At 40.9% G+C, this 27,783-nt stretch overlaps 1 protein-coding gene across 2 annotated transcripts; it reads left to right on the top strand.

The window, feature by feature from the left end:
* Positions 1–250: 250 nt before the first annotated feature.
* LOC120833819 (polycystin-1-like protein 2) lies at positions 251–27,241 on the top strand. 2 transcript variants are annotated; one of them, XM_078091399.1, is made up of 44 exons: positions 251–657; positions 1,363–1,521; positions 1,616–1,795; positions 2,941–3,051; positions 3,867–4,014; positions 4,573–4,802; positions 4,952–5,142; positions 5,907–6,117; positions 6,225–6,343; positions 6,487–6,622; positions 7,762–7,939; positions 8,213–8,348; positions 8,460–8,604; positions 8,939–9,805; positions 9,914–10,056; positions 10,158–10,331; positions 10,989–11,126; positions 11,342–11,488; positions 11,748–11,872; positions 12,255–12,372; positions 14,823–14,954; positions 15,378–15,491; positions 15,738–15,852; positions 15,953–16,143; positions 16,231–16,461; positions 16,555–16,656; positions 17,317–17,495; positions 17,818–17,964; positions 18,322–18,521; positions 18,828–19,054; positions 19,262–19,451; positions 19,897–20,131; positions 20,643–20,883; positions 21,424–21,511; positions 21,595–21,729; positions 22,257–22,442; positions 23,036–23,366; positions 23,601–23,734; positions 24,233–24,360; positions 24,709–24,869; positions 25,283–25,493; positions 25,813–25,914; positions 26,046–26,177; positions 26,867–27,241. In XM_078091399.1, the coding sequence occupies exons 1-44, from the start codon at positions 339–341 to the stop codon at positions 27,035–27,037; spliced, it is 8,058 nt and encodes a 2,685-aa protein (XP_077947525.1). In that variant the 5' UTR covers positions 251–338; the 3' UTR covers positions 27,038–27,241. The 2 variants fall into 2 exon arrangements, with proteins under 2 accessions (XP_077947525.1, XP_077947524.1); XM_078091398.1 differs by having other exon boundaries at positions 9,911–10,056.
* Positions 27,242–27,783: the final 542 nt, after the last annotated feature.

Here is a 27,783-nt window from a genome sequence, read left to right as displayed (position 1 = left end):
GCCTGAAGCTGCCCTTCTCCTGTTTCAGCCTTTGTTTTTGAGAGGGATGGCTGTTAGGTAAACAATGCTCTACTGAATGGGGGGAGAAAGGCTCATGTCAGACCTATTTAAAAGCAGGCATGGATGTATGTGCGTGTGTATGTATGTGTGTGTGTGTGTGTGTGTGTGTGTGTGTGTGTGTGTGTGTGTGTGTGTGTGTGCGAGTGTGTCTGCGTGTGAATGAGAGTATTAGATAAAAGGGGGAAACCGCGTTACTCTCTCCACTGTGCGAGCACCGAGGAGTTGAAATTTCATAAGTGAAACCATGACTTTTGGTTTTTGAAGTGAAAACCGAGAGGATGTACTGGACATGTGTCTACCTGCTGGTCCTAATGACATTCAGCTCCCTGTCTTGCGTCCAGGTTCGAACAAAGGTTCCCCTTCCCTGCCTAGACTACCAAAGGGCCTTTGGACGCTCCTGCTATGAGTTTGTGGATCTCCAGCTCAGTCTCTTCAGCGCACAGGCTTGGTGCGAGCAGCGCGGTGGACACCTCGCATTTATCCCAGATGAAGAAACTCAACATTTCCTCCAGAGGCTCTTGGACCCCAAGAAGGAGGTGTGGCTCGGACTGGCACCTTCTGCATCTCCAAACCTAACAAATCCTGCAACCCATGAAGGTAAGATCGCCATGTGGAAATTTGGAACATTTATATACTAAATTACAAACTGTGAAAATCTGCAGATGCCTATCGTCATCTACCTTAGATGAGGGCTAAGAAGTTTAATATGCTCGTAAGAAAACAGTCATGATCAAGTCCATTTCAGAGTTGATCACCATTAGATTTTACGTTATTATTTTGGGATTATCTTTGGCAAAACTTCAATTTAGTACAATTGTGTAAAGCTTTCTCCCTGGTTTCAATGTGTCTGATTAACAAACGTATTCTCTATTAGGATGACGTTCTCTGTTCAGGTAATTACGTCATTTGAACAGAATGGAGTTCAAACCTAATTTCTTGTGGAAAAAGACTTGAAACAAGTTGTCCTTATTACTTTCTCCAGACAAAGTACTGGATGTGTGGCAACTCATCCTTTAACATACAGTACGTTGGTTAACTAACACGGATGTTAGGCCATAGGTATAGTATTTGTTTGCAAATATACCATGCATAAATATAATATATATGTATACAAGCCTGTTTGTGTGAGAGAACCCCACCAAAAAGGGTTGTTCTGAAAACTGTAGTAAAACCACTGAATTCTACTCTAAAACAGAAACACCATTAATAACAATAATGATAATGCAAAGATATTCTTGGTTACCACAGGTTAAGTTATTATACATACTGTTTATATTTAGCGGTGGCTTGTTGCATCCTCAGGGGCCCTCTCTTGGCTGGACGGTTCACATATCACATATTCAAACTGGGTGAGCAGCCCGCAGCCAGGAGCAGCTTGTGGACACACGCTGAGAGACTCAGACTTCCAATGGGAAGCCACAAGGGACTGTAAAAAAAACCTTCACTTTATCTGCCAGTTTGGTATGTATTTTGACTATTACTTTGAAAAGATGACACGCTATTGAGTAAGTCAATGATGATGTATCACCTTGCATTGCTTTTCTACCTTTTCAAGATTCTGGGAGATCCATTGTGTGCGCAGGTGAAAACACCACTGTGCAGTGCGGTTCTGGTCAAGTCTTGATGATATATGGCGGCTTCTACGGACGTAAGAACATTTATTACTGTCGATCTACTCAAACAACATCCACAGGACACCAGTGCGGCTGGAAGGATGTCGTAGAATCATTAAAAGGTAAACCATTCGTCCAATTTTTAAGTATTTCCCTACATGTGGTAGTTTTTAGGACGATTAATGTTATACAATTTTGTGCCGTTCAGTTATCTATGCAGGACGTGTTAAAGGATATGAGATACAGAATGACCACTCTTGGCTTCACAATAGTTATAGTCACTTGATCTCCTGAGCTCAATGGGAAAACAAAAGCTTAAGTGGAATACAAGCGCTATGCCTCATGAAAAGGTTCTTCCTGAATGCGACTGTGGTGAAATTCAATCCAAAATACGAGGGCAGTGATTGCCAGATGTCACAAAGTAAACATTGCGGCTACAAACCTTTGTTTGCCAAGAATGATTGCCCATCAGGACGTATGGAAAAAAATTATAATAGCTGAACAGCTACAATGATGCATCCATGATATCCATCCAGTAAATATTGACCAATGCATTGAACTGATGTCAAAGGCAGACTCCATTTCCACAGGAGCCTTTCTGAGCAGGATTGCGTGAGCGTATGCTGTACGTCAGAACTCGTCAGAACTGGCACGTTGCACATTTTAATACTATTGTTACAAGTACAAAATATTCTGCACTTATAACAATTGTAATCAAGTATTCAATGCACTGGCTATTGTCAGTTTTGCTGGTTCTGTTGTTGGTAACAGCAGCAATGCTGTTCATAGCGTTGTCTGGCGCTAACACAACTTAGTTTAGTTTTAATTCTGCTCTGAGTATCCTCCCACACTCCAGTGCAGTTGCTTTGCCAAGAACAAGAAGACGAGGGTAACAAAAAAGACACACTGTTACTCCAAACTCAAATAAAGTTGAAGTCTTTCTTTGCGCCCTTGAGTTGCCCGATGGACATACTTGGAAAGAGAGGGCTGAGCTCAAAGGATTTCAGTTTCAACCTGCCATGTCCCCCTGAATAACAGTTAATCCTTTTAATGCTGGCCAGTGCATGCAAACACAAATATGTATTGTTAAGGACCATCATATTGTTGCCATGTACAGAGATTGTTGAGGAGCAGGTTTGGTTGTTTGGTCTCTCTGCACCACTAGAACTTTTTTATATTAAGTAATCATTTTTAAGACTTTCCATAATGCTATCGTGGTTGCCACATGTTAACAGTGCCTGACAACGCCCCTCTCTGTCCCACAAAGCTCACTGCCACGGCCGTCAGGCATGCAATATTTCAGAACTTGTGGGCTCCTTTGGTGAATCGTGTCCTCAGGTTGGGAGCTATCTGTCTGTAGAACATCACTGCAAAGATGGTAAGTAACTCATGTTAGGGAGTTATAAAATGATCCAGAGGTTGTTCTAATCGTTTCCCATCCCACCTTTAATTTAATGCAGTCCAGGGGTCCATTTCAAGTTGGAGGTTTAGCAAACTCTGAGTCAAACTCTAAACTTTTAAGGGTTTATTTACCCTGAGATGGGAAACTCTGAGTTTTGGGTTTTAGAACAGCTGTGCAGAGACAAACCCAGTTTCCACTAAACCCGCTTTTGGAAACAAGATCCAAAATGCATATATTCAGCCATACTGAATATATGCATTTTGGATCTTGTTTCCATGTTTGACTGGAATCTTTCTCAGCACATTGAGTCATGGGGGCAGCTACCTTGTGCTCCCGCAGCTTCACTGCCACAGACCCAGAGGAAGAATCACAGGTGTAAATAATTGATTGAATGCTGGCTGAATTCCATTTAGAGGCCTCCGTTTCAGGCTTTTGCTGTTATTTGACCCGGCAGACACCTTGAATGCATTTACAAAAAAAAAAACGTTTTAAAGGTGATGTCTAAGCACATATACGGTGCACAGACACCCCCCTAGTGGTGAGATGGAGACACCTGCTGGTCATCTTTGACACTATAATATTACATTACAGCAGAAAACTAGTCGGACAAACAAAAACAATGGTTATACAACAACTTAAAAACGCATCATGCACATGGTGGCTGCCTGGGACGCTGTCCTCCCATACTGGGAAACTTTGCAGAGCCATTATGAATGTAACGAGCAACTACTGTGGCTTTTCTATAAGTCAATTCTACTGAAATGTATTGACTACACAAACTCTCCTACCAGGGCTCACGCTGTCAGTCAGCGCTGCAGCGGCAGTTTTTGAAGAAGTCACCATCAGCTGGAAGTGGCTCTTGGATTTGCCACAGGGAAACCCCAGCTGCAAGCTGAGCACCGGAGACGGCCGTGTTATTGATCATCACAGTCAAGAGGGGTGAGTTGCAACATTTACTGAATGAATGACACTACGTGGGTTTAGAATAGGACTGAAAATGGCTATTGTGTAAAATGTGTGCTGTGGCTCTAGAAGAGGAACTTCTCAAGTTTGACAATACACATTTACAGGGTTAATTATGTTAATACTGTAACAGTCCATCACATCATTACTTCCAATCCTTTCCCATTATTTGGTCTGAATTTAGGCATCGACAGTCCTTTTCGGGGATCTTATGAACATAAAGTTCAACTGTTCAATCGCTTGCAGATTAATTGCAGTCCAGGAATGCAAAGCCAACTGTGAAGTAATAATGCCCCTTACATTATATTATTTCCAGCAGACAGCTTCAGATAAAGATAATCTCAAAATAAACATTTACTACATTTATATTTCATTAATGCAATTCCACAGATAAATTCAACATCAGCAGGCAAGAAACAGCAAATTATTATTTCCTAAATGTAGACTGTGAAATTAGAGAAAAATCCTTAATTATTATCCACCGGAACATACCTTGCAGACCGCTTTTTTTTCACTATGTATGCTTTTTCTCAGGCTGGAGAGGAGCGAGGCGCACAAATATACTCATCCAAGCACATTTGTTGTGGCGGTTGAATGCACCAGCAATGACGTACACATCAGAGCTCAGAAGACAATAGCCATTCAAGAACCCATCAAAGGGTTTGGCGTCATCAGGTGCTATGCTGGGAAACTGTCCTTTAATGCAAAAAACTTTAAAGCCCTTCACAGAGAGCCTGTTCAAATTCAAATGGAGGTAAAAGCAGGTAAGCTCCACCTGACCATGATGTACAATAAGTAATCCTGACATCCTCTTACCGGTAGTGCTATTTATCACAGGCAATAGGACATATATGTTTTTTCTTTTGGGAGTGAACTTTCAATGTATTTAGTCCTTGCTCTTTTCATTCTGCAGGTACACATGTGACTTATAGAATCCAGAGTGACGAAAGTGTGTTGCATGGTTTATCCGTATTTAAAGGAAACGTTCCCCAGAACCTCACAGTGACTTCAGAAATGATGAAGCAGTTTGGCCCCGGCTGCCACCGGCTCACCGTGTACGCGTCTAACATGGTCACATACCCTGAAGTGTCCACAGACCTGCAGGTGAATTATTATCATTCAAGTGAACATATCATTTTCTATCAATAAAGCAGCAAATAACCGGATGTCACGACCCTTCAGGTTTTTTACCTGACTGTGACAGTGGCATGGGAAATTAATATTATAGCGTCATCAATCCAACCCCAGAACACGGTGCATCCAAGTCACCACCTCTGACATCAACGCTGAGTCAAAGGTTATGACGGGCAAACCCGTCCCATCTTGATTTAATTCTTTCAGAGTCTCTATTGACGACCGCAGTTCTAGAAGAAGAAAAATGTTCTTCACATAAATACAAAAAAACAAAAACAATGTGAAGTTTTCTTGTTTCACACCAAAACTCATTGTGTATATCCTTGAGGGCTTAAACTTGCTAAAATCAGAATCAGAAGAATTACCAATAGCAGAATAAAAAATAACATATTTCAATCACTTACTTGAGTGTTTTTTTGTTTTGTCAATAATAAAAAATATATACAGTAGCTTATTTAAAGTTTACCATTTAGCAATAAAACATGTCATGCATATAGTTTTGGATGCCAGGTTGTGAGTCTTCCTCCTTCACTTCACTTGAATTCAAGACGATATTCCTCCAGACCGATAATTATCTAACACAATGAGAAACAGCTACAAACTGAGCAGCCTGTCAGCAGAGCAGGCTGCTTCCGTAAGCTGTAGGTCATCCATGTTTCGGCAGCAGTGCTCAAAGTGCTGTGAATGCGAAGTTGATCGGTTTCTCCGTTTCGCGATTGTTTCCTGTCCTGCAGATGTGTGTATTGGAGAAAGTAGGCGGGCTTCGGGCCTCTGTGCTGACGCAGGGGAATGCTTACGGATACTCTCCAGGTACTACTGTTGGTGTTTCCCTGGAACGGGGAGCGCCGGTGCAGCTCCTCTTCTCTCTGAATGGAGAATCATACTCTGAGGTCCGAGAAATGAATACAAGCAAGGACATGTTCCATTTTGCACATCCGTTTCGAGGTACGGTGTGAAAGACACGAAACATTGGATTCGTGAAACACAATCTGAAAATACAATGCGTTACAGTATTTGATATGAGCTGATTATTTCTTGATGCTTTTCCATAGGACTTGTCCATGTGAAACTCAGAGCATGGAATATCTTTTCATTGTTGGAAGTGGATATGTTTACTTTTGCTGGCAAAAATTCAGCTCCTAAACCAAATGGCCATGGCTACATGAGACCGGTCTCTTTATTTTTATATTCAGCATACACAAGTATTTTATATATCGGGGGAAAATAATACTTTCTCCTTGTCCATTGTGCTCATAATTGTTGATTTTGTGTACTGCAGTATTTGTAAACCCTTTTGGTTATTTTCTTTTTCAGAGAAAGAAACACAGAGCTGTCAGATCTCCAATGGAACTCAGTGCAACGCTTTCACAATCAGGAGTTACCAACGATATATCTATTCTGCTTTCAAGTACCAATATCATTTCCTTAGAAGAATACGAGTGGGAATGCAGTAAGAATTGTCCTTTTACACTCTTTTTCGACTCAAAGATTAACCTTTCTATTTTTTCATGATAGGGTTTGATTGGGTTATATATTTACTGTGTTGTTTTATGTCTTGATTGGCTGTGCTGCATGCCTGCATGTTACGTACGCCTTTAAAGCTTTTCATTACATCATCATGATGGCACATGTTTAACACTGGGTCCTTAATTGCAGACAAAGGTCAACAAAAGGAACTTCCCTTTTTTGTAAAGCCAAGTGTCCCTGATTGAGTTAATGCAAACTCACTGTATGAGGTCCATCTTTTGAAAAAAGGCTCTTACAGGCCAAAAGCAGGTTTATGTGGTAAAACTACGGTAGACCTGAAGTGCAAATCACAACGGCAAATAGGAAAACAACAACAACAAATAAGAAAACACAACGACATTAACTGCTTACGGAAAGGGTAGGGCCTTATAGCAGATAGCAGAGGACGGACCCTTCTCATTGGACAGACAGACTGTCTGTTTTTTAACCCTCTTAATCCGAAGCCTTTTGCCGGCGACGGAAAGTGAAATGAAGGATTCAAATTACCGTGACTCCTTAACTATTTGCGCAATCGGATTCTGAAAGCTGAGAAATGCCAAATCAGTGGCGGGAGACAGAGAATTATGTTTCAGCTCTTAAAATCAAGCATGACATAGATTATTTAAAGACTGTAAAACACGGTATTTGTCAATGTGTATGCACAGTCTGCTGGAAAAATGGTCAAATGTGACTAATTCTATAAGAGCTATTGAGTTCTTCCTGATCAGCTGAATCAGCTTTCAATGGTCCTATGCAGAAGATACAAAATAATTACAGGACAATATGTATTGGCAGACATGAATGCGTTTACAAAGCTGTTTGAAAAATACTGTTGAAATGATCTTTGTTGTAATTTCCTCTTACATGTTTAGATTAGAGGTACAGTATGTCATACATTTTATACCACCTACTCGTCAAAGATGGCCACTAAAGACGTGAAATAATTTACTTTAAGTTTTACCTGGGAGGCAAACACCAGCCTCTTGGATTAAAGTCATGTGTTTATTTAACCCATACACTTTTCACTCCCACCTGCCCTCTGTTGACTGCAGTAAAATAAGATCTTTCCTTGTTGATTTACAGAGAATCCATGTGGATGCAAAGGAAAATGGATGGAGAAAACTCACATAATAACAAAAACTTGCCTACCAGATCCATTTAATTTTAATAGATATTATTTTGGTCAGAAAGGGGCACATAGTCAGGAAAGGATGTCTATATGCGTCACTGTTACACCCAAGTTGTGGCTATCTTGGCTAAGGTAATTTAAACTGATCTGCTGCAATCACAAAGTGCAATATACAGTACCTGCCATTTTCTTTACAAAAAGAAAATCTATGTTGTGAACATACTCTTTTGTTATCAAGTTATCATTTCAAGCAGTGTACAGAAATTAAAATGTATTGAACAATGAGTTTAATTTGGTGATAGTTTTGATGACACATACTTTACATGTATTGCTCTAACCAAATAGTAGATGTAAACACTCTGTTGTGTGTCAACCAACTTATCCATATATTTTTTTGTGTCACAGTCTCACCTGCACTAAAGGTTGTAATCCAATAACGAAGAACACTGATGCAAAAATTGAAATGAAATGTGATGGAGAAATATTGTGTCCATCAATTGTGTGGTACTTAGAGGACCAACAAGATGAGAAGGACTGGGAAGTAGGTCGGATGAATCATTTCTGAATAATTTTAGAATGAATGATTAGACAATGGTATGTGTTTTAAGAACGAAAATATGAATTGACTTCATGACTTTACATGTTCTTTTAGAAGGAAACTAAAGAATGCTACAAAGATGCAAACACAAGGCCACTCCTAATGAAACAGGTTGGTGGAAATGAATTCACCGTGCCTTATGAAACACTTAAAGCTGCCGAATCGGAAAAACGTAACGTCATGGTGGTGATAATGTCTGGTAAGTACACCCTAAGACAGTTAAATGATTCTTACGCTGCTCTGTATAACATCTTGCAACCGTGGTTGCGTTCATGTAAAAGAGGTACATTTTGAGCTTTCTGATGTATATCCAAAGTAGCCGGAGGGATAAAGTTTAAATTATAAAGTCAGTTCAACATCATGGTAGAACCACCAGCAAAAAAAAGAGAATAAAGGATAATTTTAGATCAACTCGTGATCCTGTATTGCAAATTAGCTTGTATGCTTAGGTTTTAATACTTGGAAACAATTACACCCTTACACTATAAGTACACTACATCAATTTCCCTTTTCACATATTTTTCCTTTCAAAGATGTCGAACTTCTTTACAAGAAATACATCATTAAAACCTCATCTGGGAATGGAGGAAATAGTGACTCTAGTCACTCTATTGACTCTATTGACTTAAGTGACTCTAGTGACTCAAGTGTCACGTCTCCAACCACTACCACTGCTGGTCCTGCATCTACAAAAACTGGCACCAGTGCCTCCACTACCAAGTCAACAAACGCTGCTGGTCCTGCATCTACACCAACTGGCACCAGTGCCACCACTACCAAGTCAACAACCGCTACCACTGCTGGTCCTGCATTTACAACAACTGGCACTAGTGCCACCACTACCAAGTATACAGACAATACCACTGCTGGTCCTGCATCTACAACAACTGGCACCAGTGCCAACACTACCAACTCTACAAACAATACCACTCCTGGTCCTGCATCTACAACAACTGGCACTAGTGCCACCACTACCAAGTCTACAGACAATACCACTGCTGGTCCTGCATCTACAACAACTGGCACCAGTGCCAACACTACCAACTCTACAAACAATACCACTGCTGGTCCTGCATCTACAACAACTAGCACTAGTGCCACCACTACCAAGTCTACAAACAATACCACTGCTGGTCCTGCATCTACAACAACTGGCACTAGTGCCACCACTACCAAGTATACAACCGCTACAACTGCTGGATCCTACTCAACATACCCAGGCAGTAGTGACACCCCTCCCACCCCTAATACTACTAACTCCAATTGTTTATCTCCAACCAACAACTTTGAGGGCCTTAACTGTAGCATATCCCCGCAGAGTGGAACAATCCTTGATGTTTTCACTATAATGTGCAATACTCCTTGCTCCAATTGCCGGTACTGTTTTAAGACTGATAAGAGTAAGTTATCTGTGAAAATATAACTTTATGACTTTCAATAATCACACAATAACTTTCACTCCGAGAGATCTTTGAATCTAACCTATTCATGTGTTTTAAAATAAGCAGGTCACCTTCTGCGTTGCAGCAATAACAATGAAGTGAAGTCTGTTTTCCTCCCTCTGGGAGACAGCAGCTTCGACTACATGCTGACTGTCACAGCAACTGCAAAAAATGGAAGCTATGTGTGGAGCACGACTATAACTGCAAAGGTTTGTCAAGTATATGATCATTTCAAAAAGTGTGGAACCAACAGAACAAAATGAATGAAACTGTTCAATACTTTTGTAAGAAAATGTGTTTTCCTCGTCAGGTAACGGATCCGTGCTCTTCAGTAGATGATGTCAAGGCTTCTCTGGAGAATGCTGTGGCTCAGCTGAAAACACAAGGTCTACTGTCAGCAGAAACTGTGGGACAACTCATCAATTCTTTCTCCTATAAGCTGAACAGTCAATCGGATCAATCAAACTCAGCGGACAGGCAAACGGTAAATCCAACGTTAAGATTTTTTAACATGTCAACAGTGTCATACCGCAAAGGTTACCCATAATGGAGGAGGAGTGACTCCTAATGCCAGCCCTAGTTGTCAGGGTAGAAGATGGAATGAAGGCAGAACTTCAACTTAGACAATGAGACAGACAGGAAATGTTCAGGAACTTGCAGTCCAAGAATTCACCGCATTCTGAACATGCTGTGTATGTACGTACGAATTTAAAGTGGGCTACAGACTCAAACCTTGTTTAATTCCTATTGTACTTTCACAACATTAATCTGTTAAATAGATTGTTATCCATGTTCTCCACTGGAACTTGTTTGACTTTTAAAGTTAAGTTGAAAGCATGCATCCAAAGCTTTTTAGGGGGTCTGGACATTAGTAGGCTCCTGAATCTACACAAGTTGCTTCAGGCTGAATGAAGTGCTTAAATCATTGCCTGACAATCTATTCATTTATTTTGACCTTATTATTATCGTAGATCTATTTTAATGTTTCTTTCATTTTATTTATATTTGTTGGTGTCTGTATTTTGTATGCACTTTACCCTTTACACAACCTTTTTTATACAGACCCCCTATGAATGAAATCTTCACTATTATCATTTTTTATAATAAATCAGATGTGTTCTAATGCTTTTGTCTGTCGAAGCTTCGTGAGAAAATGTTGGACATACTGATGAATACAGTAAAAGAAGCTCCGACTCTAACCCCAGAAGAAGTCCAGGTGATAGCTAGAGCGCTTGCTGCTGTGATCCAGATGGGCACTGAGCTCAGCCGCTGTGCTCAGGTACTGTCCAGTGAACCCCACACACAGTCAAACATGGTACAAGAAGGAAAAGTAAATTCAAGTCCTGCTTTAACTGTGGTTTACTGCTTTTTGTCTTTGTAGCATTTTCCTTTGTATGTGTATTTAAAGAGCTTAGAAGTGAGATTTGTAATGGTTGCATCCGACAAAAACCTCCCCAAAATATGTTTGTGACAAGAAGTGATTCCCATCTTCAGGAGAAGGCTTCACTACTGTTTGAAAACCTAAGTTCAGATCTACTATGCATGAAAGTCATTGAAAGTGAAGACACCGTGATTGAAATTCACGCTGCAGTCAGCGCCATTTTGGAGGGAGTGTGCCGTATCCTGGACTTTTCTTGCAATGTGAGTGTATCACCATCCTCCTCGTCTCCACGGACAACTTTCAATATGCAGTGGAAAAAAAAGGGGGCTTTCTTTTAGTGATTCATTTGTAGCTTGTAATAGACCATATCTCTCTAACATCTTGGGTTGAAAGGTCGCCCAGTCATTCATCGATCATTCTGGAATATGAATATTATCTGAATGTCTAAATTAGCAGGTAACTGAAAGGGATTGAAACACGCTTTCGCTTGTCGTAAACGCTTTGTCTTCTCTGTTGCAGAAAATCGCCGGTGATGCCGCTTTGCTTACTCTGAGCAATACACAGAGTGCACTGTTAGCATTTAAAGATGTCGACAAAGCGCCAACTATCATCCGAAAGCCTCACCTTTGTGTGTTTGTTAATAGGTAAGCTCTTATTCCGGCACGGAGATGTAAAGAAATACAAATTGTAACGCTTTGAATTGCTTTTTTTGGTGGAGAGATAGTTAGATATTCCTCTCATGGCTATGATGAGACTACTCAAATGAAGTAGAAAGGCCTACTGTACCTCTATGGTAGACATTGATGAGCAATATAACTCTAAGCGTTCAGCTGAAAAGTCAACAGACAATGCACTGTGTAATGGAGTAGTGCTCAATGGTTCTGCTGTTTTTTCTAGTAACGCTTCTACGGCATCAGAATCAAAATGATTTTGATCTGTTCTAAAACCATTGAAAAAAAAAGCACTGACTGAAACTAACTAACTAACCAAATGGCGTACATGTTTCTCTTCAATCTTACCCCTCAGAGTAACAGTGGGAAACTTACATAAAGAGATTATAAACAATCCCAACTGTTCCAGCATGACATTTTCTCTCCCAGCACTCTCCAAAATAGGACCTTCATATGAACCAGTGGATATACGAGTAAGTAAAGAGTGCTGTTTTGTTGATGTATGTGTATTGTGAGTACCCAATGTCACATATCAATTTGCCTGAGGCTGAGCTTTATTTAATTTGTGGAAAGATATCTATCTGTTTATCTATTTATATAGATAAATATATATATATATATATATATATATATATATATATATATATATATATATATATATATATATATATATACATATTCTGTATGTTCATTGATGTAATTTCCTGCTTTTAAGCAGTCTACATACCAATAAAAATATTAAATTAAACAAAAAATGGTTCACTCCATACCCAGTCAACAGTCAATAGGAATTCCGCTCCACACATTTAACTCCATCCTTGCTCAAAAGTTTTACATTTAAGAATTTTTCATTAAAACGTGGGTTTATCTAAGATTTGCAAATGCCATATTTTTATACACTTTTAGGAATCAGGAATCAGGAAACATTTATTGGAATTATAGGAATTTGGCTTGGCGGTTGGTGTGTGGCAGTAGACAGTATAACAATAGACAACAGTAGTGCACAAGTAATAAAATAAAATAAAATGAAATGCTAATGCTATGGGTTAGTAGAATAAGGCTATGGGTTACTTTAAAATAAGAGAATAAAGTTCAAGTTACAAATTAAAAATATTTAAAAAGTTAAAAAATATTAAAAAATTAAGTGCACTAGTGAACAGGTGACAAAAGTGACGATTGAAAAATGACAGTAAAGTGATGTGTGCAGAATAAAAGAAAGTGGCCCTGTTGATGAGCCCGACTGCCGAAGGGAAGAAACTGTTCGTGTGGCGGGAGATCTTAGTCCTGATGGACCTCAGCCTCCTGCCAGATGGAAGGGGCACAAAGAGGTTTAGAGAGGGTCGGCTACTATCTTTTTAGCTTGCATCAGAGACCTAGAAGCAAACAAGTCCTGCAAGGACGGCACATTGCAGCCAATCCCCCTCTCTGCAGAGTGGATGACAGGCTGCAGCCTGCCCTTGTCCTTGGCTGTGGCTGCAGCGTACCAGACGGTATGGAGGAGCAGAGGATGGACTCGATGATGGCCGTGTAAAAGTGCACCATCATTGTCTTTGGAAGGTGAATTTCTTCAGCTGCCTCAGGAAGAACAGCCTCTACTGAGCCTTCTTGGTGATGGGGCTGATGTTCAGCTCCCACTTGAGGTCCTGGGTGATGATGGAGCCCAGGACAGGATTCTGTTCCTCCAGAAATCCACAACCATCTCCACATACTTTACAGTGTTGAGCTCCAGGTTGTTCTGACTGCACCAGGACACCAGATGGTCAGACTCCCACCTGTAGGCGGACTCATCCCCACTAGAGATCCCCACTAGAGATCCATTGGACTGATCTCCAAGAGATCAGTCCAATGAGGGTGGTATCATCCGCAAACTTCAGGAGCTTGACGGACTGGTGACTGGAGGTGCAGCTGTTGGTGTACAGGGAGAAGAGCGGGGGGGAAAGAATGCAGCCTTGGGGGGAACCGGTGCTGATGGTCCGAGAGGCTGAGACATGTTTCCCCAGCTTCACGCGCTGCTTCCTGTCAGACATGAAGTCTGTGATCCACATGCAGGTGGAGTCAGGCACGTGTAGCGGAGAGAGTTTGTCCTGCAGCAGAGACGGGATGATGGTGTTGAAGGCAGAGCTGAAGTCCACAAACCGGATCCTGGCGTAGGTTCCTGGGGAGTCCAGATGCTGGAGGATGTAGTGGAGGGCCATGTTGACAGCATCGTCCACAGACCTGTTGGCTCTGTAGGCAAACTGCAGGGGATCCAGGAGTGGGTCAGTGAGGGTCTTCAGGTGGGACAGGACTAGCCGTTCAAAAGACTTCATGACTACAGAGGTCAGGGCGACGGGCCTGTAGTCATTAAGTCCTGTGATCCTGGGCTTCTTGGGAACAGGGATGATGGTGGAGGCCTTGAAGCACTCTGGTACGTGGCATGTCTCCAGGGAGGTGTTGAAGATGTCAGTGAACACCGGAGACAGCTGGTCAGCACAATGCTTCAGGGTGTGAGGGGAGTCCGGGCCGGCTGCCTCACTGGGGTTTTGTCTTTTAAAGAGCCGGTTAACGTCTCTCTCCAGAATAGACAGGGTTGTTGCTGGTGGGGTAGGGGAAGGTGATATAGATGTAGAGGCGTGAGCCCCTGATGGGCTCGGGGAGGGAGGGGTGGGGGACTGGTGCAGGTTGGTGGTGGTGTGGGGGATGGGATCAGGACATTGTCTATCGAATCTGCAGTAGAACACATCCAGCTCGTCTGCCAGGCGGAGGTCATTCATGGAGTGGGGGGGAGGGGTTTAGAGATGATATAAGTATAAGTAATAAACATGGTAAACCTTGAGTGAAGGAAGCTTATTGGATGCATCGTACGTAGATCACACATTTTTCTCAATTGAAAGTTGAAAACGACTTACGGTAATTAAACTTTGTTCCATGAATGCTTTTACAGATGCTGAGTTTAGAGCAAAACCCATTTTGCTGGAATAAAAGGGGGAGCATCAGTGGCAAAATAGGTGCTGTCTCGCTCGCAAGAGAAGATGGTTCTATAATCCCTGTGGAGAACTTGAGCGAAAACATAAAGGTCTGTGCAGGGTTACAAGGTTGTGTCATTTTCCAAAATGCATTTTGTAGTCCAATATATGACATAAGAAAAATAGGGTTTATCGGCCACAGCAATAATCTTTTGTTATGATTTCAGTTCATTGCAGGCTCATCCTGTCAACAATAAAACTGATAATCACTAAATGACACCAAGTATGTTTAGGTCAAAGCCTTCCGTGGCACTAAACATCTTGTGCCAGTTTTGTGATGTTTTCTATTGCTCATTTAATAGGAACAGAGGGATCTTCCCCTCTAAAGTTTTTTTTAATACATGTGTTAGTTTGTTAGACATCTACAGGGTTTATCATATTTGTTTCAAATTTTGTTGCTATAATCCTACAACTCATTTGAAGTTAAATTGCAGAGAATAGACAAACAATACTGTACTTTGCCTGGTCCACAGATTCTCATACCAAGGCATGAAGGGGAGAAGGTGAACACCTCTGTTTTGGACCTGAGGGACTACAGCACAACAGTCATAGACATTCCTTCAGATGATTCTACGCTGGTATTAAAGGTCCAGAGAGATGCTTCAATTTCTACTTCTAAGATGAATTATTCTACTGTTAAAATGTTTTCTTAGGATTAGTCATCTAATATTAATAGCATGATTCTAAATACTCAACATTTTGGTAATATTGGAAATGCAGCCATTATATAATCGCTACTCTACATTGTTCAAAATCATATTAGTTGTCTTTTCTTTTTGTTTGCTTTTGCAATGAGAATTTAACTTCTACTATGCTTACGATTATTTCCAAAGATGGTGCCTTCAAATGATCCTTTACCCCTCAAACTGTTCCTCGGTTATATGGACTACCCAACTGAAACAAATCATGTTGCAATGACAGAGATGCCTCACCAGGGAGGAACACAAGGTAGTTAATACCTTTGCTTTGTGCTCGAGATGGTATTTAACGTGATGCCTTTCACATTTTGAAAAGATTGCCTGAGTACCTGTGTGTTTGGCTTGAGCAGAGGAGAGATACACTTGGATACTAGACCCTAAGGATTTAAAAGGAAACCGTGGAAAACACTATCTTGTGGTGAGGCCCATTGTAGGTCCCGGTATAAAATCCATCAATGCAAGTTTATCCATCACCTCCTTCACCACCGCCTGTAAATTCTGGAATGAATCAACATTGGAGTGGAGCACTTTTGGATGCAGGGTAAGTTCAGTAATTGAATTGACCCGTTATGTGTCACATTGTTTTACCCACGATATTGACAGTGAATGTTGTCTCCACCTGAGCAAGGTTGGTGTTCAAACCACACCTCTAGTAATCCAGTGCCTCTGCAACCACCTCACCTTCTTTGGGAGCTCTTTTTTCGTCACTCCCAACCTGGTAGACCCGTCACGCACCGCGGAGCTGTTTGGCACTTTTGGTGAAAACCCTGTGGTTGTCTGCTTTGTGGGGGCTCTCTTTTTGGCGTATCTTTTGGCAATTGTGTGGGCACGACGTAAAGACATTAAAGACATTGTGAAGGTATATATGTTCATCACCAGGGTTTGATTCATTTACCCAAAACGCAATCCCAATTACAACCGATTCCTCTGTATGGTGTTGGGTGGTTTACAGGTGAAGGTAACTGTGCTGGCGGACAACAACCCCATGGACGAGAACGGCTACCTGTTGAGTGTCAGCACAGGGTATCGGAGAGGAGCCTCCACTTCTTCCCAGGTTAATATGTAATCACTAAATAGCAAATGGTTAACATTTAGGTTTGGTGGAAAAAAAGCTCTCCTGTTTAGGGAGCCCACAGCCGCTACAAGCTCTGCGCTCAAAGAGATGTTGTTACACGAATGACCGGAGACACAAGTCTGATAAAGAGAAGATACTTGTTTATTATCAACAGATGATATGTTATGACAGAGTCTTTGATGCTTTCCCTCTACAAGGAGGTTTGTCCTCATGTTGTGTATGAATTGTTCATTAGCAAGATAAATCTCTGGTGGTGGTGGATCTGTGAAGACTAGGTACAAGTGCGAAGGTGGAGGGATGTGTGGGAACAGCAACATGAACGTGCTGGAGATAGAGAGACGTTCAAAAGAGTCAATTAGAAGATGATGGAATTGTTTCGTTGAGCTTAAAGGATGAAAAGGAGGCCAGCTTTTTTCTCTATCTTGTGTTTCCAGCTGGTCTGTTTTGGTCCACTAATAATCAATTCGATAAAATATCAATGTAACAAATCAATTTCATTCAGAGAAAAGCCTGTAATACATTATTTGTGTATTTGTTTAATGTGTTTGTTTGGACTTCTTGTGTGTGTGTTCTTGTACAAGTGTTTGTATTGGTTTTGAAGTTGTCAGTTTTAAAATGAAGAAGACCTCCCTGTTTAAGGTGACCATCACTCTGCTGGGTGCAGAGGGAACCAGTGAACCACATCACCTGACGGATCAGAAGAAATGTGTGTTTGAGAGAGGCGCGGTGGATGTGTTCCTGCTAACTACACCCTTCTCCCTGGGAGACCTGCAGGGCATCAGACTGTGGCACAACAACTCAGGAAGCCATCCTGCCTGGTAGGCAATTACAGAAATGTAACCCCAAATGATCATCGGCAAGATGTATGTACGTTTGAATTAAACAGAAGCCATGGTTCGTATGTTAAAGTTGTCATGGCCTAGAAGGCCAGGGAGACACAATATAATTAACTTGTTTTACTGTACCCTGACATTGCAGATAATTGCTCACTCTTTTGTCAAGGGAACAATGTATTTAAATAGTATTCAGTTGTACATTTTATGATATCTGTGAAGCAATTTTGTCATTTTTCTATATCTCAATCTCTCCTAATTTCACATTTGCAAAAGCCTTTGCATTATTTAAATTTTCTTTTCTCAGGTTTGTTGGCAATGTTGCAGTTCATGATATACAGACCGATCAGACATGGCATTTTCAATGCAACTCCTGGCTGGCTATAGACATAGGGGATGGTACTGTCGATAAAGTTGTTCCTGTTTCGACTGAAATGGATATGAAGAGATTCAGGTAAAGTATAAGAGGCAATGAAGTGTAGCTGTGGTATTCAAACAGATATATCATACTTATATAGGCAGATAATAAGAATGACCAGGGTTGAATGCAGGTGTTTAAATGAGGATGGAGTTTGGTTGGAAGTCAGGCTGATTTTTATGTGTTGGCGGTAAAGATCAAGGAATCGGGCCGCTGTTTGTCCAAGTGCTGATATCCAGTCAATGAAAGAATACATCAACTTTAAAGAGGTCTTTCAGAAAGATGCATAATTAATTTGACTTGAACAAAATAGAACTGAACTGGCGGTGATGAAACAAACAACCCCTCACTAATTAACTGTTAAAAGTGTTACTTGCTACGTTGGTTTTCCAGTAACTTGTTCTACATGAAGACTACCAAGGATTTCAGTGATGGACACCTCTGGTACTCTGTGATCAGTCGACCACCAGGCAGCAACTTCACTTGTGTTCAGAGAGTCTCCTGCTGTTTTACACTGCTGCTCTGCACCATGCTGACCAGCATCATGTTTTATGGCATCCCAACGGACCCCTCGGAGCAGACCATGGACCTGGGTACAACACTTTTCTATAAATTGAAAGAAATGTGTAGTTTATGACGAAACAGAAATATCATATTCATTGAAGAATGTCTATTTTTATATAAAGAAAGATATAACTCACTGAATCCAATGTATTTTAGCATTAAAATATAAATGAAGTGATGAAGTGATAACACTTTCCTCAGTAAACCTCAGCTTTGAATGCTAAATGAATTGCATACAGCCTTGATTTAAAGACAAATGCAGTGTATATCTTCATGGATTTGTATATCACAAAAACAGCGTCATCATCTTCTTCCCTCGCTCTGTGTTTTTTCAGGTCCCTTTGAGTTCAGCTGGCAGCAGTTCATCGTTGGAGTTCAGAGTTCACTCATCATGTTTCCCGTTAATATCCTTATTGTTAGCATTTTTAGAAACACTCGCCGACGGGAGACGTCTTGTTGCAAGCGCAAAACCAAAAAGCCACGTACCCGTGGAAAGAATTATTTTTTACAGACTGTGACCACCAACACAAGGGTTGATGTTTCTTTAGATACCGTCATCGAGGTAAGTGCTCCATGTCTTTTACACGGTTGGAAGCTGATTCATTTGTTTATCGTCAATATTTAAGCCCTCAAATGATTTCTAAACGTTTTATGGCACTTGAGTGATGGGTACTTTTACCATTTCCAATTTCTATTGTTCTACACATGTGATATGTAATCTTATATGTAAAAAAAATGACAGCATGAAAATGTAAACCTTTTCTTTCAGGATATCACAAGAATTGCTTGTTCTCTGTCTAACAACATGAAAAGCAAAATACAAAACATGGAGTCTGGACAAGGCGTTGATATCAATGCTGTTCTCTCCATGGTGGAGGACTTTATCAAACTGAATACCATTGACTCCACGCAGCACCAAACTCAGAGCTCTAGCAACCTCGCTCAGCCTCAGCCACCAGGTATATACCGTGTGTTCTTTATGTATATATAAAGTTTTTATGATTATGATTATGATTATACCTACACCTGTTTTCTTTTTTTGTTTTATTTGTTTTTACCTTTTCTTATATTTTTCTTGTGTATTTGTTGTTATACGAGACAAATAGGGACAACCCTAAGTGAACTTGCATTGGCATATGATTTATGTCGATAGTAAAGCGTCGAGAGAACGCAAGAAGAGGAATATAAGAAGGGGAATCAAAATGTTTGGTGATTTCAGAAAGCAAGACAAACACAGAACATTGGCTTATGTGTTGCAGTGTAGAGCTGCGATGTTTACTGTGTATACAATGTGTAAAAACAAAATCCTTTATGAATCAAAATTCCTGCGGGTTTTTTTTATAACCGTTCCCAATAATAATGTTTACACAGAACACAGTTTATGTCAATTCTGCACATTTCCAGAGGGCAGCCCAGGGTCAACAATGGAGGGGATTCAAAAGAAGAGCAGCAAAACGCAGTATCTGTACCGGCAGCTGTGCCACATTGACAAACGGCTGAGTCTGTTGGGTCCGTCGGGCTTCCCGACCCCACACAGCCACAGCCGAGCCCTTCAACAGATCCAGGGCATCAAGGAGTGTCTGGAAGATCAACTCTCCACAGTCCGTTGTGTCAACCCAGATGAAACCACCCAGAACAAGTACATGCGAGATGAATCACAGAACACACTGTTGGATTCGCATGTTGCCCGTTATCTACAAACTGTGTTTTAATTTAATTGATTTCAAGTGAAGAGTGACTCACCTTTTTGTTTACTTCCTGTTTCATTTCATCATAGTTATATATAGAACAGGAGAACGCAGTTGCTGATGGTAACCTCTTTGTAGAAAGTTGCGGCTGATAATTATTGTGATATGAATACAATGGTCCCTGCCTGCACTGTAATCATTTGAGATTAATAGATCATTGTCAGAAGTCTTAATTTGTGGAATGCATGAAATATTTTTCAAATCACTGCAAATTGATCTTCTTGTCTAAATGAATGGAATCCAGCTGCCAATCGGGCAGTCGGTTTGGAAAACAGCTGGTAGTAGTTAAAAGTAAAAAAAATGGGCTTGATCACTTTCTTGCCAAGAGTCTGATGAGTGGTTGTAAGTTTTCAGCCTACCAACGCTTTTCATTTTGAGTCAATGGTGTTCTTTGAATTGCAGGCGGAGCCCAGCAGAGAGCACCGATGGTGCTGATGGTCAGAGGAAAAGGGGGTGCTGTCACGGGGGGCTTCCCTGGTGGTTCGTGTTTGTGGGCTGGCTGCTAGTCATCGCATGCAGCTTTGTCTCGGGATTTTACACGATGCTTTATGGGTTGAAATTTGGGAAGGATCGCTCCGTAAGCTGGTTGGTGTCCATGTGTGTCTCCTTTTTCCAGAGCGTGCTGGTCATTCAGCCATTGAAGGTGAGAAGAAGTTCACTCTTCATACATTACATTACATTACATTACATGTCATTTAGCGGACGCTTTTATCCAAAGCGACGTACAATAAGTGCATTCAACCATAGGGTACAAACTCAGGAGAACAAGAAACAAGAAAGTGCAATTTCCTCAAATAAGCCAATTTACAATTTGCTATAGATGAGTGACGTTACAAGTACAATTTAATTGCTACAATTTGTTAGTCTTTAGTCGAGGTAGAGTCTGAAGAGTTGTGTCTTTAGTTTGCGGTGGAAGATGTGAAGGCTCTCTGCGGTCCTGGTGTCTTCAGAGAGCTCGTTCCACCATTTCGGCGCAAGGACAGCAAAGAGTCGAGATCTAGTTTAGATACATCACTAGTAGCTCAGTGTTTCCAATATAAGGAATGCTTTATATTTTAGAAAACTTAACTTCATACTATTTTCATATTCTACATGTCTTCATGGGCACATAACTGATGATACATTTTGTTCAATTTAGAAAAAAATATAAATAATTCAACGTGATTTATGGCTTTCCCCACAGGTGCTCTGTCTCGCTGTCTTCTTTGCTCTTATAATAAAGAAAGTTGAAGATGAAGATTTCCGAAATGTAGAGTTTGAAGGAAATCTAGGTAAAAGATAATGATTCAAAACCTTTGAACTCCCATTTAAATTCTTTAATTATCAGAACAGATGAATACGTTTTTACCCTCAGGTGATGTTAAGGACCAACAAATGAACAAACGGGATCCCAGTCTCTATGAGCCTCCTCCTGCTGCAGACATTGAGAAGATGAAAAGGAACACGGTCATGCAACAGAAAGCTTTCGCCCTCCTCAAAGAAATATTGAGTAAATATAAAACACTGTTCTATTTATTGCATTGATGCAAAGCAAATATAATTTGTCACACTAATTTATAGGACGCAATAAATGAAGCAACATAATCCACAAATCATTCCTATCACTTTGCCAGTGCCACCTCATGTTCAGTTCATGCAGATTCAAATATGATATAATATAACAATTAATGATGAATGCTATTTGCTCGCCTAGTTGCCAGGAAAAAATCTTGTACATGTTGAGGAATTATATTTGTATATCATCAGACAAAGTTTCAAATATGGTTTCATGTATCCTTAAACCCAAATATTAAACCAACTACAGTATATTATTATCATATTTCAAACTGAAATAGTGTTGAATAGTATACAATAACATACTTACTTTACTTGGAGTCGTGGTTTGTCCTTTTGAAGATAGTTTCACTTGTTTTATTGCGTGCTCAATATGCAGTAGCACGCACATGCAGCTTGAGATGAAATGATTAAGGTTGCCGGATCTGCTTTGATGAACTCTAATGTGTCCTTTTGTTGCAGCCTATGTGGGCTTCATGTGGATGTTGCTGCTGCTAGCACACGGCCAGAAAGATCCCAATGTCTTTTTCCTGCATCGTCACATCCGAGATAGTTTCAGTAGCCAAACCTCAGACAGCATGAGTCTTACTGATGTGTTCACTTGGGCCAACACGTTGCTACTAAGTAACCTTTTTGGAGTTTATCCAGGTAAGAATGTACCAAGAATGACCAAAGTAATTATTGTAGTACACAAGCAGTTTTGTAGCCATTTTGGGGGCAGCTGTGACGCATGGAGTAAAGAGGGTGCACCGGAAACCACAAGGTTGGCGGTTCGGACCCCGGATGCTCTATGTCCCGTGTTGAAGTGTCCCTCAGCAAGACACCCATAACTGATTTAATGTAAGGATTGAATGGATAAGGTTCGGGAGGAAGTGAAGAGGGATGAAGGGTAGCTGAAGAGGGTCTTGGTTTCAAGGGATGTCAGTAAGGGTCGAAGGGATGAGGGTACAGGGGGCAAAAGGATGATGGCCGATGTACGAAGGGATGTAGGGTTAAGGATAAAAGGGTGAGGGTTGTGGAATGAAGGCATGTAGGGTAAGGAGTAAAGGGGTGAGGGTCTAGAGAGGCTTGTTCAATTTACAACCTCACGGTTTTGCCACTAATTGTTATCAGTATGTGTAACTTGCGTTCTCACAACACATATGGAAAAAACCTAGACCATAACTGGCAGAGTTGTTATCTCACAGAGAACACACACAAAGCACCTGAGAAAAGAGACAAATGCAATGTTTTGTTTTCAGGATTCATCACTGATGGAAACTCCAAGCTAGTAGGTAATGCCCGTCTTCGTCAACTGAGGGTGCAGAGCAACTCCTGTCAGATCGCAGCACCTATGCTCCACTTTGCACCAGACTGTAACGCTCCATATTCATGGGAGGCCGAGGATATGGGCTCCTATGGCACTGGCTGGAACCGCTCTGAGAGGGTTGATACCTCTACAGGCACATCTGGCCCGTGGACATACCAAACACAGTCTGAGCTCAGGTCTTATCCCATCTGGGGCCAAATGGTGCTCTACAGGGGAGGTGGCTATGTAGCGGAGCTCGGCCCGGATTCACAAAATGCCACCAGGTAAGCGCATTGGAATGCGTCCTCCCTTTTTCATATTGGGCCGTGAGTTTAGAGTGTCATCAACCGGCTTAGGGCGTTTAGTGACCTGTTCATCATCAATTTATCCACATTGGAGAGATAGACGAATAAAAAGCTGGTTGACGAATACCATTTAAAGTCAAGCGCAACACATGAATATATTTAGCCAGAGATGGAGGCCTTCAGTAAAAATATTCTTGTTTCCTTAATCTGCAGCACCCTTGACTACCTGTTCAAGAATAGATGGCTGGATGTCTACACAAGGGCGATCTTTGTTGAGTTCACCGTGTACAATGCGAATGTGAACCTCTTCTGCATCGTCACTCTCTTGCTGGAGACAAGTGCTGTAGGTAAGGTTAAGTATTTACTTTCAAAAGTTGCACATAGCACCATCACGGCTTTAGCAACGACACAGATGGGATACAGTTTAGTAAAAGGTGCAATTTTTGCACGTATACGTCATTTCACCCAACGGACGCAAGCTAAGCGCTAACTGGAGGGCCATCTGTGGGTATGAGTTAGCAAAAAGCTAATCTGCTGGCATTGTCACAGACCTTTTTTGTGTTTCATGTGCCTACACAATCCTACATGAAACTGCTCACTTAACATGAATTGTACTTCTGATTATGCGGCAAACTTTCTCTTCAACACAAAAAGTCTTGCAGATCTCACACATTGCAACTTGATTAAAGAGGGTCTGCAGGAGGGAATGTAACACTGATGTTTACGTCTCTTATCAATCTAATCGCTTTGTGTTCTTCCTTCACATCGGCGTACAGCACACTATGTAAATAAGATCATGCCGGCATTCGTGTGTTCAAACATTATTCCTCCCCTTGATTTTATAGGAGCTTTTCAGTTCCACAGCGAGCTGCACAGTGTTCGGCTTTACCAATCAACTGATAATCTTCACATCTTCGTTGTGGCTGCTGAGATCATATACCTGCTTTTCATCCTCTATTACATGTTCCTGCAGGTATGGACTAACATGCGTATTCAAACATCTGCAGACAGGGCGCATTAGCTTGTTCACTTGAACCTTTCACACATTTTAGATTCAGGATGCTTCTGGAGATGCTTCTGCTTAGTTTACTACAGTTTAGGATTGAGGTTGGACAAATACTACATATAAGAGATACCAGTAAAGGGAGAAACATATACATCCAGTCTTTTCATTATATATGATTCAATTCTGAAGATAAAAATCTTTTTCATGAAATGATGTTTATTATTTAGAATGCCCTTTCTTCTCCCTTCTAGACCTAATGGAACGGAACCACGGAAACCCACTCAAATGAGATCTTCTCCTCTCTTTTCCTGACAGGGAAAATTGATGAAGCAGCAGCGATGGACTTACTTCAGGTGCAAGTGGAACCTCCTCGAGCTGACGATCATCTTACTGAGCTGGAGTGCCGTGGCTGTCTTCGTCAAGAGGACTCTGCTCGGAAACCGCGACATGACCTACTACGAAAACCACAAGCACCAGTGAGACTAACCTTTCGCTTGTTAAGCCATCACTTTCGCAAGCACAGAAGATGTGCTCTGCGCTTTGCATTGTGGTTAGGTGCTAGTAAGTAATGGTAGATTGAATGCACTTGTTTAGCTGGTTTTCTGACCACTTTTACTGCGCTTTTACACATGATGCCGTTCACCCATTGACACCTGGTCATCCACTGATGTGTATGAACCCACAATCGACTATTAGCTTCAGTGAAGACATTCCTTGTCCTCAGCCTTATTATTATTATTATTATTAATCCAAATAAGCCAAGTTATAGATAGTAAAGTCTCTTTCTGTACTTTATTGCTATCCATCTGCTCCTTTACAACAAAGCGGTTTCCTTAACGTGCATTGATTCTCCTGTTTGTGATGACTCAAATATTTCCTGTCTGCGTAGATTTGCAAGTTTTTACGAGACAGCCACAGCAGACTCAGCGCTCCAGTATCTGGTCGCCTTCCTGGTCCTACTGGCAACCTTCAAACTGTGGCACCTGCTCCGACTGAACCCCAAGATGAACGTGATCACCGCCGCCCTGCAGCGGGCCTGGAACGACATATGCAGCTTTCTTGTGGTCATCCTGATCATGTTTGTGGCGTATTCCGTTTCGGTGAGTTTCTTATCTGTTTACCAAGACTTTCCCATTTGCACAGATGTCAGTCATTTGTGCCCGGAAAGTATGAGTTTCTTAATTATTATATGTTGCCCAAGGCACTTTCAGATTTTCCCTCGTAAATTCAGAAAATCAAGTAGCAACTGAAGCACAATAACTTCAACTTAACCATCTCTAAAGGTGGAAGAATTCAAATATGCGCGTGTGTGTGTGTGTGTGTGTGTGTGTGTGTGTGTGTGTGTCTGTACTGAGGTCATTGTGCAGTGATGGTAGTTTTTTTGTTAAAATGGCAATACATTGATTGATCTTTTTACAGTCCAACTTGATTTACGGCTGGAAGATATCCTCGTATAAAACGTTTACGGATGCACTCCTGACCATCATCGGTTTGCAGATAGGCATCTTCAACTATGACGAGGTGAGTGACTCTTCCCCCCCCCTGACAGATCTGCTGTGTGAGATGCATTCCAGAGTAATAATCTTTAACCAATATGCATGTGCACAAAGAAGGATTGTTCCTCTAGAGCTCAAACTGATATTGTTTTCCAGGTCCTGGGCGACTCCCCTTTGCTCGGCGGATTCCTGTTTGGTTCCTGCATTGTTTTAATGACGTTCGTGGTGCTCAATCTCTTACTCTCGGTGATCCTGGTGGCCTTCAAGCAGGAGCAACTACACCACAAGGTAACATTCATCAGGAGTCATTTTCAGAGTTTAGGTTCAGGTTTTAGGTAAAATCAAAACGTGTTTATTTATAACCACGTTTTAATGTATATAATGTATAAGCCATACATTAAACAAATATATACAATATAGTGTACAATTCTCATGGTAATACATAAAGACTTTTGACAAACAAGCCAGTTACGGGTTTCCCAGGAACCCTTTCAGCAAGATAAAAATTGATCAAATCCCTCTGGAGATAGTTACTTCAACTTCATTTCTAACACAAAAAACAGTGCAGCTAAAAAGCAGTTTAAAAAAAAATTCAAACAAACAATTACCACACAATCAGATCAATCAAATTCAAGAAAACTGTGGGTTTCTGGGCTTTTTATAATCCAAAATGGATTTTCTGGTGGCACTTGGATCAATATCACTACTTAGCCATTGCAGTTGCTTAGTAACCGCCTCTTTTCACATTCTTAAACAAACAATGGTACACCTGCATGTTTGTTTTCCCCAGTAACTAATAGATGACATTCTTATTTTGAGTTCTTCACATTGCTTCGAAAGAATAAAAAAAGATGGAAGTACAAAATGAGTTCACGTGTCACATGATATGTCTTCAAGTGACACTTCAGTGAATAAAGATGAACTCTCAACGTCTTATAACACCAACATGATTTCATCACCTGCCCTTTCTTACCCAGCCCTCAGACGAGGAGGAGATAGTCGACCTGATGCTGAAGAATATCTGTAGTCTCTTCGGGATCAGATATGAAGAAACGAATGACGTCCACACGCCTGATGCGAAGGAGGACGGTGGCGTAAACATGAACAACAGCAGAAATATTCTTAACCATACAAAAGTTGATTTTTAGTTGAGTTCTATTTGTGTGCACTAATATTCATATGTGTGTTTTTTAGAAAAGCTGTCCTTTTTTAGAAAAGCTGTCCATATATATATATATATATAAATTCACAATACAACAGTTAGAAAACAACAATTAAACGATTTAAAACTCTAGTTTGACGTGTTATTTACTATAATGTATGTTACAATATAATAAAAAATGAGCACTTTTTGTGTTGTGTCATTAAATGTGTTGTGGCGATTAAAGAGCACAATGGCAATCAGCGCTAAGGCTCTATTCCTATTAGTTACTTTTCTATTTTCAGCCAACATTGTTTTGGCTACAGTAATGGTTACCGTGGTAACAGCAGGTGCGGTTTAACCGAGACAACCGTCATTAGCAGTGGATCAGTTTATACAGCGCGGGATCAACTGCTCTGTTCTTCCTTTTCTCTTTCTATAAGTCTATTAAGAAGGACGTGCAGAAATGGACCATTGTCTGCACATAACGTGTACCTGAAGGTGGGTGTAAAGGTAAACAATGCAGGTTGTGTCTATCTTAACGTTGTCCAAGGTCAAGTCCCCTAACGAGACACTACAATGATGTGTGTGTGTTTTATGAAATGTACACACTGCAGGGGAAATACTGTTTACTGAGCAAACGCCTCTGTTGATACAAAGCAAGCGATACATATAAAAAACATATTGTAAAAGTTTATAGTTTAACAGACAACACAGGTGTGGCCTCACCAATGTAGCAGCGACGCGACATGA

This window comes from Gasterosteus aculeatus, chromosome 16 (genome assembly GCF_964276395.1).
Source record: "Gasterosteus aculeatus chromosome 16, fGasAcu3.hap1.1, whole genome shotgun sequence".
Taxonomy (NCBI): domain Eukaryota; kingdom Metazoa; phylum Chordata; class Actinopteri; order Perciformes; family Gasterosteidae; genus Gasterosteus; species Gasterosteus aculeatus.
Note: the sequence above shows the minus strand (reverse complement) of the source record. Positions and strands in the feature narration are given on the sequence as shown.

What these genes read in the sequence shown, in the direction of transcription:
- LOC120833819 (XM_078091398.1), top strand. Translation starts at nt 339, where the DNA reads ATGTACTGGACATGTGTCTACCTGCTGGTCCTAATGACATTCAGCTCC. An exon ending in ATTCTACGCTGGTATTAAAG is followed by an intron (nt 15,492 to 15,737) that starts GTCCAGAGAGAT and finishes TTATTTCCAAAG; the next exon opens with ATGGTGCCTTCAAATGATCC. An exon ending in TCTATTACATGTTCCTGCAG is followed by an intron (nt 24,361 to 24,708) that starts GTATGGACTAAC and finishes TTTTCCTGACAG; the next exon opens with GGAAAATTGATGAAGCAGCA.